Source organism: Falco cherrug, chromosome 12, assembly GCF_023634085.1.
Source record: "Falco cherrug isolate bFalChe1 chromosome 12, bFalChe1.pri, whole genome shotgun sequence".
NCBI lineage: Eukaryota > Metazoa > Chordata > Aves > Falconiformes > Falconidae > Falco > Falco cherrug.
The window spans coordinates 6,889,583-6,902,056 of record NC_073708.1 but is presented as its reverse complement, the minus strand read 5'-3'; the positions used below and the strand labels follow the sequence as shown (position 1 = coordinate 6,902,056).

The 12,474-nt window shown below is 40.2% G+C and overlaps 1 protein-coding gene across 8 annotated transcripts in view; it reads right to left on the bottom strand.

Moving 5' to 3' along the window:
- Window positions 1-12,474, bottom strand: part of CEP350 (centrosomal protein 350) — a 76,476-nt gene that overhangs the window by 43,631 nt on the left and 20,371 nt on the right. For 6 of the 8 annotated variants that reach the window (XM_055725118.1, XM_055725117.1, XM_055725120.1 and 3 more), the window contains 6 exons: window positions 10,610-10,723; window positions 7,393-7,536; window positions 5,914-6,569; window positions 5,134-5,255; window positions 2,587-3,650; window positions 1,113-1,266 (listed from right to left, as the gene is read on the bottom strand). In XM_055725118.1, coding sequence (XP_055581093.1) covers window positions 1,113-1,266; window positions 2,587-3,650; window positions 5,134-5,255; window positions 5,914-6,569; window positions 7,393-7,536; window positions 10,610-10,723 — 2,254 coding nt within the window. The remainder of the gene's footprint in view (window positions 1-1,112; window positions 1,267-2,586; window positions 3,651-5,133; window positions 5,256-5,913; window positions 6,570-7,392; window positions 7,537-10,609; window positions 10,724-12,474) is intronic. The other 2 variants (XM_055725119.1, XM_055725121.1) reach the window with 1 other exon arrangement.

The window sequence follows — 12,474 nt, the reverse complement described above, 5'->3', positions numbered from 1 at the left end:
AAGAAATCCACCACACTTTAGAGACAGACAGATAAAACTAATTAGCCCATCTTGAAAAGCATCGATTTTGAGATTAAAAACTGTGATAGCTAAAACACGAGGAAGTTTAGCATGATATTGAACATAATGAAACATGCTTCCAGTAACATGAAACAGTAAAAGATGGGTAACAACCATCCTCCCCAACACTAACTCTTACGAGCAATTTAGCTACAGGCTTGAACAACATAAGAAGGACTCCAAGTATGACTGAATTATAGATCATCTCTGGGCACGTAGATATCATCAATTGACACATACATGAGTGATTTTCCATAAAGGATTACAAAGAATTTGCAAAAAAGAGGGTAATGCATCATATACTAAATACCAACAGAAGACCTATCAAGAAGTTTAATCTGAAAGAAACCATTTCTTGCAACCAACATGGTTTCAGTGTGGAAAGTGCCTTTTACCTTCCTTTCTTCTGAGGTGAAGTATCACCAGTATAAACACAGTACTTGTGACCTCCCCCAGGATGCCCAAAAGACGTAGGTATATCTCACTACCAAAAAAGAGGTGTTAGAAAATTCAGGAAGCCACATGAATTCAGCAGTCATATGAAGAGTCTAGGATTTCCAGTCTTCAAATTTTTGTCTGAACAAAAGGTTTTAGAAGTTCTTACAGACAATTTATGTATCTATTACTAAGCATTACTGAACCCTTACTGAAAGCAATCATAGGCTTTTTATAAAATTCTGAAGTACCGAAGATTTTTTAACACCTTCAGGTATCTTTTCCCTTTTCTAAATTACAATGACTGACTAGCTGAGCATTATAGCAGCCACACAAGTTGGAGAACTCATTTTCACCTGACTACAAAGGGTAAGAACCTCACCTAAAGTTACCCAGCCAGACTGAAGAACAACAAAAATTAGAGAGAGAACAGGAATACTTCAGTCATGCTGGTTATTATATTAACTGCAAGGTCCCAAGGAAATACCTCATCACTTTGGCTAGTATTACAATACAGCATAGCATAAGATACCCAGCATATTGTGAAATTTTGTATTAATTATGTTCTGTCAAATTCTACATTTTGATTTTTTACAAGAAGCCTAACACACAGTTACCTGAAGTCACGTGCCATCTTTTTTTCTGTTAAAGTGCCACTTCCTTGCGATGAGGCAAAATCATCTTCGTAAGAAACCACACTCTCTGGAGGGCTCATGGCAGGCAGTAAAGGGCGCAGAAGGGCAGCCCCTCCATTCGACCTTTCATCGAACACTGAAGTGTGGATAAAGAAGTGAAAAGACAAAAAAAAAAAAAAAAAAAGACAAATGCAAATGTGCATCAAGCAGGTAATAAAGCTGCAGGAATTAAAATGCTCCCAACCATGAGTTACATAGACTTCCTTTCAAACACACAAACATCAGGAGAACAACAGTACAGCCATCCCATGGCAGTTTTAGCAACACAACATGCAGTCTTCCTCTTCTTGTAAATTATTGAATACTCCATTAACACACTCCAGCTAAAACGTTCTTGAAGAGCGCAGTGCTTGTGAGTAGAGCCATCTGCAGAAAATTTAAATGCAATCATCTTTAAGGGAAATAAAGGAAAAAAGAATCAAGAAAAAGCACAAGATAAAAATCAACTTCTCCGAAAATATTCCTCCTCCAAATGAGGAACTCAAGGCAACAGGAACAGTACTCATAAAATGAAGAATAAAATTGTACAAAATACAAAAATCAAATGAAGTGTCCTGCATGAGGCACTTGTCAAGCATGCCCTAAGACACCAACACCTGAAACAGGCTCATTTAAGCAAGAGACTTTCCCTACTGATACACCAAAACCTTACCTTTTCAAAATCCAATATTGTTACTGGAGCTCTAATTATTGCACTACTTTGAGACAGTATCAAGTAACTCATATGAGCAAAGATGCAAAAGGAAAGTCCACATGGTTCAGCCACTGAAGTTACGTTTCTAACAATACAGTAAAGCCGTATTATTCTTGTGTAGGGAGAAACCAGGATACATGCAAGCACTCGTTTAAGCCGTAACACAAGTGCTGCATAAAGCATACATCTTCCTGCCTTAACTGAAAGAGGAATGATGTGTTATAACAGATGATCTGGAGTGCATATAAAAGTGGAAGGATGCGCATTCCAATCCAGAGGATCTGTCCTCCATGGAGGACAGAACCATTTCCAAACGCGTTCTGGGAAATTCAGATTTAGTATGCAATTTTTGATAAAATAAATGTAAACTTTACATTCACAATTCCATAACTACGGCTGTCCTTAATACATGTAGCCCAGTATATGAACTGGTTATTGATCTAGAAATACAGAGCAATCTAATACAAAAATAACCTTCTTCCAGTTGAAAAGTACGGGGTTTTTTCCTTCTCTTTTTTACCTTAGACAAGAAGGCAGGAGGAAATAACTTATCATCCCAAAGTAAAGTGAGAAAACCTTACACAGATTCATGTTTGAGACATCCAAAAGCACATTCCTAACCTGCGAAGTATAAAGTGTAAGGAGTAGTAACACTGGAGAGCAGCAATTTACAAGAGCTTTGAGAAATTTTTCCATTTTTACCTTTTCCATGAAGCTGGTAACTTTTCGCAAAGATGTTGATGACACTGTGGGGGCTTCCCTTCGCCAGTTCCTCCCATGGTCCCTTGCTGTGTGTGCCACTTGTCTGAGCGAAAAGTGGCAAATACTTCTCAGCTGCTTTCTGAAACTCCTTTATGGGCTCAAAAGCATTTCTCTCCCGAATGCAGAAATCCTTCTCTTGCAACGTCTCCAGCATCTTCAGTGGCAACTGTTTGTGCTGGCCTCCCTCCTCTTCAGAGAGGCCTCCGTCACTCAGGAGAGGCCCTTCACTGATGGATTCGATGCTGGACTCATGAGGAATTGCAGCTTTATTCAGAGTGTAAGCCTGGTTTTCACGCCCTGGGGAGTCACTCTGCCTTTTAGATAAGTGCCCTAGTACCTCTTCACGCCTGTTAGCAGTGGGGGACCTCATTACAAGGCTGACTGCATCAGTATGAGGCCTGATCGTCTCAGGGAGTTTTTTAAATTCACTAAGGTTGCCTACCCCAGGAAGGCTGTCATCAAAGGCTGTATGAGACACACAGGTACCCAACATTTTTTGAATTCTGGCTGCAAAAGCATCTTCATTTTCCTCTCTCACAGGAGGACTCACAACCTTTGCCCACCGCCCATCATCCTGGTTTTCTTGCATAAATTCATGGCCCGAGTTCCACATGGTACCATAATTGATACCAGCCCCAGCCAACTTTTTGGCTTCACTTTCAATTCTGCTAGAAAGGGAAGCAGCTGTAGCTCTCAAAGCTTCAATCCGATCTAATTTGCTCTTATATTGGTTAGCAGTAGGTTTTACTAAGAGATTCTGCTGTGCAGCAGATGAATTCAGGTATGGCTGAGGCATCAGGGTCAGCGATCCCGCAGGTGCAGCATGAGTCCTCCTGCCTGCCAACATCGCATCACACTCCTTTGACAAAAGGTCTATCTGCTCCATACTCCAGTGCTGGGAGCAAGGGCCTCCAGCTGAGCCCATAAGAGCTTGCGGGTGAGAGAGCTGGACTCTCGGGCTCAACCTGTCTGGCTGTACCCATGGAGGCTCCATCAAATCACTCCTGAAATGAAAAGTCAGCACTTAAGTTGATGATTTATACAAGTTTTAGACGAAAGTATCATTGCCCCTACTGTATTTTACAGGAAGAAATACTTTTTTGTGGAATCAGAGGGGCAGGGAATGGGACTGCAAACAGTTACAGAATGTTATTTAAAAAACGTCCAGCACATTCCAAATGTGATTTGCCGTTTATGGTGTACTGTGTGTTTTAGGGTGGTAACAAGCTGAGTGTTTTCAGCAGCAGCAGTAAGACTTTTCCAAAAGTTTCCTGACTTCCAAAGGGAGGAAACTTTTTTTTTTCTTTGGAATTTCTTAGCTCCAGCCTTCCCCCTCCAGTTTAACCCAGCCCATGTTTCACTGGAGCTGTCACTTAGGATAGTCAAGAGAAACAAACAAAAAGAGGACTGGAAATACAAGGATGTTTGAAGTTCTTCAAGACATCTTTTCTTATTTTCAGAGAGCTCACTCTTGCATGACAGGAGTTCTGCAGAGATGTTCCTTCACTAACATCACTTGCACATATTCTGAATACTAGGAAACCTGTAAAGTCCCTCACAAAAAACCTGTTGCTTACTATGAGGTTCTTCAAATAACTTATGCAGCCCTTTAAGTCTCATCTCTTCCCTACTATTAGCACCTACATGTTTTTTCCTTACCATGTTACACTAACAATATTTACTGCCATACGGTTTAGCAGCCTATTCTAAGCACAGTACTACATAGCATCCCTAGTGCTTCCTTGAACTTTTTCCAGAAAGGAAACAGGTCTCATTGAATTTACAAAGTCTGCATGGATTTGACCAAGTTAAGGTACAGATAATGAAGCAAGTATGTATTTAAGAAGCAGACATTCAGTATGTAACTAAAAACGAAGACACACTTGCACATTGAATACTAAGGATGTGCAAGAAACTGTCATTTTTAGTTCCTTATATTTAAGTGTTTGGTTAGACACCTTGTCTTACAGTAAGAGAAACTTTGACAATACACTGAACAACTAAAAATGGGGAAAAGCAGCATGGAAGAAAATCGGGAAAGGCTAGTTTCCAAGCAGAAGCAGAGGGTTTTGGTACTTTGGAGACAGTAACTAAAGGCCTGAATCCAAGACAATAGAATAAATAGAAATATTGAACAAAGCAAATAATAAAAATCAACAACAGATGTATTCGTATGATCAGCTTCTCTTGCCCGATGGCAATGGCAGAGGAAAAGTCTCCCAGTATGAAATGCACATCCCCTTGATGCCAGCAAAAGATTAACAGCAACCACCACTCACTTAGTTACAGACTCACTAAATACCCATATCCAAAATTTTCATCTGCTTTTCTGCATCAGCTTCCTCGTAACTGTGAGGAAACGTCACAGTTGCCATAAAGACAGTTATTCTCACTAGAACATGAACTGAAGAACGTAGTCTATTATCAACTATCAGAGATGAAGACTGGAGTATTTTCCTCTCTCTCAAAAGGCCCACAACAGCTCACCTCAGTAGCGGCTGCTGCGGTTCTGAAAGCGACATGTCACTACTTGAAGACGCACTAGGAGGACGCTCCTGAGCCTTGTTTTCCTTGTCGGATTCCCCAGATGGTTGATAACCAGGTCTGGGCTAGAAATGAAGACAACCAGAAAAATGCATTTGCTAAAGCCTGTAGGAGTTTAGAAGCTCTTGTCTCATTAAAATTGAAAAGGCTTACATTTCTCAGCGTAGTACCACATCCCTCTGACAAGGCAAAGACTTAAAACACAAGACATTTATGGTTTTGCCTCAGCAGAATATACTGGGGAAAAAGCTTTGCTCCCATACTGAACTAGTTCAGCTGAACACATCAACTTGCTATTAGTCTTTTACCATATATTAATCTTCTTTCAGTTCACGATTAGCAAAATTATTTAACCCACTGCTGCTGAAGTTCATCCACTGAAAGCAACTTCAGAGAAAGCTCTTCAAATCACAGTTTGACTCATGTTTAAAGTTTTCTTAAGAGCCAACCTTTATAGCTGCTGTTAGCTAATATCCAGAATTCTGCTACTATTCATAACACAAAGATTATCTCAATCACCTTTGCAGGAGGCCTTGCTCTGCTGAAAAGTGGCCACTGGCAAGGAGGGTCCAGATCAAAACCACTATGTTTCAGGAAAAGCTAGTTTTCTTTGTATCCTTCTTAAATGATAACCAGACCAGGACAACTCATGACCTTCCTAAACATGTGACCTCCTACTCCTGCCATCAACTGCAACACATTAAGTTAGTGAATCAGCTGTACCTGTGTTTCCTGCACCGTAGGCAGCTGAGGTGGCTCTTCTAAAAGCGTATGTTCCAGCAATAGTTTAGAATAGGTTTCCTGTAACCGTTTGGCTGCTGAAGGCTCAGGAGGTGGCACATTCTTCACTTTAGTGAAAGCCTCTTTCTGCTTTCTGTAGAGCTCTTGGAGCCTTTTGTTCTTCTGTTCTGTTGCCTCTTTTTGTGCTTTCTTCTCTTCATTCTGCTTCTTCTTCCTCTCCTCTTGCTGCCTGATGATGTACTGACGAACCTCATCTGTATCATAGTGACGTTTCTTAGAGATCACCTGAGGCTCCTCACTGGCAGCTACCTTGTCCGGTTTCCTTTTGGTTGGACTGTGGCTCCTGGCATTTTGAGAAGGCAAACCAGATTTCTGATTCTGCTTTTCCACATCTTTCTCTTGCTTTATACTCATGGAATCCAACTGCAAGTCATCGAGAATTCCACGTATCTCCATGGGTAGGAAGTCCTTATTTACAGAGGCATGATGTTCTTGGTTATCATCTGGAAGAGCAGCCTCCAGTTTCTTCAGATTATTCTCAGACCGTACTTTACTTCTCGACCTTTGAGAACTTCTTGAAGAGGTTTTATGGGTAATATCCAGCCTGGAATCTGAACCTGTCCTTCCAATACAGCCTGCTAAAGAATAAGACTTGTCAAATGTTTCAAGTAAAAATCAAATTTGGAAAATTAAATGCCATCACCGAAACAGCTGAAAAAGTGAGGATGAGGGAGAAGTGCAGATGTCACTCTAAATGTGCTTTCACTCAGTGTCACAGTCCGATTACAGCAGCCTTTGCTTAGACTGAGCTCACACCCTTTATACTCTTGCCAGCTGCACCACCTCACAGTGATAAGAAGTACAGCAGCTACCACTGCCCCTTACTTGCCCTGTCTGAGATTCTGGATAAATTCTGAAAAGGGCTGGTGGAAAAATCAGTGAAGATTTATGATGCACATGAATGATGTGATATAGCTGGAAGAAACACAATTCCTGTACAGCAGCGATCCCCAACCATAGCTTCTGCATTATATGCAGCACATCTGGAAAATTCATCTGACTTGTGGACCACTGCTAGCCACTCTTTTCCCCACTAGCTTCAAGAGGCAAAGACAGATTGCAGGTGATCCATTTTTTTGGTTGCAACCTATTCCCCAGCTTTTCCAGAGCTCCTGAGCACCTTTGCAGCACGTACTGCCCCTCAAGTGACATGTGCAGGGCAGGCTTCCCATGACACCAAGAAAAGCTGATAATCCACCCAGGAAGAGGTTAAGCATCCCAACCATGGATGTGAAAAAATCTCCCCCCATTTCCCCCCTCAAACTCCAGGTTAAAAATAGGAGTTATTTTAATAAGAGACCACTTACATTCTATCTCACAAGTCTACTTTATTCTGCAGACATGTAGCGTTATATAATAAAGTATAATTAAAAAAGTCCAGTGATAAAAAGTGCAACTTACCAGACTTGGCAGCGCTCTCTCGTCCTGTTCTGTCACTAGATACAGCTCTTCTGTCCTGTTCTATTCTGGGAGCTGCACCCAGTATCTTTTTTACTAGCTTTTGTCCCTCCCGCCAGGAGGATGCATTTATTACATAGTTTCCACCTGCACAATAAGCATTAAATAAAAGTCAAGCTCTAGATGGATGTTGCAACATATCAAAAAAGTATTTATTGCAAGCATTAATCATTTCTGTGCCATTTAGTTCTGTGTAAATGGTATGGCTGCAGTCGCACCAAACAGTCATAATGGTGATGTACCATGAAGACACTCAACAGCTGACTCGCACAACTACCAGTGTTTCATGCCTATGCACCACAACATAAAAATCCAACACATACTGTAGCACATTAAAGCCCTACAAAGATTGACTTAAAAAAGGAAAAAGGGTTACGCAAGTCTGAAACATATAAGCAAATGTTAGTGGGGAGAAGCGAAATATTTGTACAGTAACTGAGAAGTTGTTCATCTCCACTCAAGGAGGGGGAATAAGAAAAAAAGATAAAAGGATCTAAAATGTTGTAATAATAAGAAAAAATAAAGGTGGAAGATAAATAACAATTCACCTTCATATTAAAAGAATATTTAGCTGGTATTCTAGGAAAAGCCCCTATACTTTAGAGATGTTTATGGGTAATTAATTGCTGAGATAGGTGTCTTGTGAGGACATTAAAATATGCCAAGCAGCAGTTGTTCTACGCCAATGCTAGCTCACTGTCCTCTAGCTGGGATTTCTGTACCATGACTGAAAATAGTTAAGATAAACCCTATTAGGTGATACTTAAAGCAAGAGCAGACTACCTTGCAGGTGACAGAAACCCAATTAAAATGTTATTAGTATTATTTTTATCATCCTGCACATACTTAAATTATAAAAACTGAGTACAGTGGCATCTTTACCTAATATTGGTCAGATTAAACACTAGGTTTATTCAACTCACCTTGCATTTCACTAACTTCTAATATTATTTTTTTTTTCTTTGAAATAATGACCTTAAAGAGCTTTGGAGAAAAGCATCATATAAAAAAAGAAAATTATTAATAACCCGTCAGACCATTCAGCAATATTTTATTGCTAGGAAAGTACCTAAGTTGAATACACAATTTGCAGTCGATTTCTAATTACTCAGTTTCAGGTTCTACCTCTGACAGCACTGCCTGAACAAACCCAGACACTGCAGCATGAAAATACTACAGCCACACAAACAGGGATTGCGCTCTGGGCCCAACAGGACATTGAAGACATGGTAACAAAGCAACTTCAGGTGAAATTCAGGACAGCAGACAGACAGTGGTTTGACAATCCCAGTACTCAGTCCCCCCAGTCCCTTTTCTGTTTGTTATTTTAAAGCAGGAGGAGGAAATCTGTTCAGTCAGAAGTCTGCAGCCCACTATTCATCCATTTACTAACAGTACTCTTTGCTTGCATTGTAAATTATCCAAGTATTTTATAAATCTGTCACTTGAAACATGTCACTACAAGCCTCTTTGAAAGAGACTTATCAGCCAAAGGGGTTCTCTTGCCCAAGTCACTGTTCTCAATTACTTCTGTGTGCATTTAAAAAGGTGGTGTAAAGTCTCATCTTCCATTTCAAGACAGCTGTTTGAACTAAAACACGCTAACAGAGCAGAACATGAGCTGTGGCTATTTATAGCCTTGGCTATGTTAAGCAGTTTCTTACTGCTGTGACTGGAGGAGGATGGACCATCACGGATATGCCACTTCGATCTGTTTTTTATCTTCTAGGGATTTCAGGCCATCATTCTCCTCACATTTAATCCATTATGGAGAATAACCATTGCCATTTAAACTTGAAGCAATCTGTGCTCCTTTCTCACTTGGAACTCTCACAAGTATGTAAGTTAGTTTAGTGTAGTTCCTTAAGTGTGAATTGATCAGCACGGGAAGGAACAAATCCATATTTATCACTTACTTTTAATCACTACCGCAAAATACTCACATGCAGCCTAATGATTTACAACATGCAGAAACGCATATTCACGCTCTAAAAAAATTGTCTGTAACAATTTTTTAAAGCAGTATTTTTTCTTCAAAAAGTGTTTGCCAATTATGGGTCACTGTGTGTAAGGAGAGATAGAAAACCTTAAAAGGTACGAGAGATGCCTAACCTTGCATGTGTTTAAAGAAAAAAAATAAGCTCTGTAGTGCAACTGCAGTCATAACTCCTTACTTTGTATGAAAATTAAAACCAAATATAAAGCAGATGTGGAAGTATCCCTAATTCTTTTGCTACACACAGTATCAGAAATTAGCATTACTGGAAAACTAAGAAGTACTGACAGAATTGCACAAGCAGTTCATTTCATTTTCTCCTACAAGGCACTGCTCTACAGCAACCTGTTCACATCGTCATCTCTAAATACTTTTATTTAATAGACAGCACAAATGTCAGACAACAGTGAAAGTAAAAAATTCTTAACTGGCAAAATAAATCAATATTTCTTTATAATATCAAGATTTGTAAGACTTGCTGGGGAACATGTTTTTACACTCTTTCACTAAGTGAAAATGTTAGGAAGGGGTCAAGCCAGAACTGAAGGTGTGGAACAGCACCAACTTGACACAGCGTGTAGAACAACAATAGCCAGAGAAGAGCCAGAAGGACGTCCTGTTCTCTGCTTCTCCGTTGAGAAATTGTACAAGAGAACAGCCTTCACTGTACCCCTCCTCGCAGAGGACAGCAACTCAGCAAGTCCCACTGGCACAGTTTTTTAACATCATCTCCACTCCTCCTCTCAGCATTACTCCCTGAGTGGTAGAGCAAGCATTAACCAGCTTCAACATAACCAAAACAGGAGGAGGATCCAGAATGAACAGAGCTATCACTGCTTTTTGTCTGTGTTGGGCTGAGAGGTACCTAAGGATACCTGTCGTGTCCCCCCCACCGAGAAACAACATACTTCAGCAGCTTCCGTAAGGTGCACACAGCAAGTGGAAAAGCAGATAACTAAACCAAAAAAAGCACGCACAGCCAACCAATCAGTAACACCATACATATCCCCAGTGGTGCATACAGTCTATAAGCACACTACAACAGCACTGTTGCACATCTGAGAAGACTTTGCAAGCAATAGGCTTTAAAATTTTTAATTTCTTGAGACAAAACTAATCTCTGAAGGGCATGAGACAGCCTTCCCTCTAAGCAGAGATAGTCACCTTGCTTGGACTCTGAAATTGACAACTGTGTCAGTTTTTGCACTTTCCGTACTGGTCTGGTTGCTTTTTTCTCTTTGTTTCTCTCACTAGGTATTCCTTTCACTGTTGAATGCTCTAAAAACAAACAAAAGCTGGTAAGTGATATTCCACAGGAAAGCACATAGAATAACAAGTTTGCTTCAACATTTACCTTGAAAAAACAGAACTCAGAGAAACACTATATAATCTGGGAGACTTGGTGAATTTTATTTTGAGATTAATTACTCCTGGTCCAGCATTTCAAAATCCTCATAGCACGAAAATTTTGAATCAAGTGCTGTTTACCTACACACTGGAACACAGTGAAGTCACAGCACCACCATAATGTAACTTTACAAAGTTCATTTTCAATTTTAAAAGATATGTTGACAGTTTGACAGGAACAATTGTTGGTTCTCTTCTACTATAGATACTACATTTTACTGCATTAATGTTCCACAAGAACACATAGTTCCTTCACTCCTGAAACACACGAGCTGCTGCTTCCGCATTAACGCATGACAGCACATTCACTCGTTGCCTCCATGCTAAAGCATGAAAGACAGGACACCCACGTGCTCTACTTTCTGCAAAACTCGTCGCAGAATTCACCCAGTGATGCAGAACTATTCTGTATCACTTAAGCCCTCATTCACAACACAACTGGGTTTTACACTTTAGAGAGGCCAGGAACACTTACCAAAGATAAAGTAATATTTTCCCATGTTTTCAAGTTAGGGCAAACCAAAACCTGAGATGTGGCTCAATCACCATCCCACTGAGTGGGCTTCCTAGCTGTCTAAGGCACAAAGCATAGACAAGCTGTATAATCAGTCTCAGCACTCTACACTGGACATCTCAAAGACTTATTCTAGCATTTTAGTTTACATGGCTTGAAGATGCTCTTTTCTTAATCCCAAAAGCAAACTGTAGATAAGGAACTTCACGGCCACTACCACCACTCTTTTCTTGCTCCTCTTCCATAAAGAATGTGGTCAAAGAACCTAAAACAACCAGGAGGCAACCCTCTCCACAGATAGATGTGAAGCTTTATTTAGGTAAGTATCTGCCAATACTAACTTTTACAGCCCCTAATTTCAGCTGAATCCACTCTCTGATGGATGCCCATAGCAAGTATCAGAGACAGAACAACAGGCCATATTACAGGATGTGGGAACAGCATTTTAAGAGACTTTCTCCCCCTTAATATCCTTTCCTTACAAATTTTCCAGTCATCTTTGAGGCTGACAACAAGCACAGGGAAGACAACCAACGCATCAAGTACTAGAGGCCTCGGCGACTGCATTTTCAGAAATCTGCCCTGCCTCCTCACCTCCTTCAGTGACAAACATCTCCTTCCTAGTTCCAGGAAACCGCAGGCTGCTTCCCGCTCACTCTGTTGGTATTACAGCAATTTGTTCTAGTATGGCAAATCCCAAACATCTTTAAGACAGAATTACTGGAAGTTCAGGGTCCACACAATATCCTTCAGCCTAATTACTAAATAAAGATAGACATTCTGTATGGTCTACGCTTACACGTAAAATCTTGTTGCAGTAAAAAACAAAGCTTCTGTAGATTACTAAATTATCTTATAGCTTATTTTAGCACTAGAGAGCACAGAACAATTTTGATACAGCTGACCATACACACCTGAAACTCCACACACTGTAACTTTAATATAGAATTAACACATGGATAGATAGTGTCTGACAATCTAAAAATACATTTACAGTACGTGTTACATGCAGCACCAGCATTTGATCACTTGGAATCAGCTATTCAATATAACCTTTTCAGGTCAGAAAGGAGACATGTTCCACAACAGCTGTTCTATGGACAGGAGT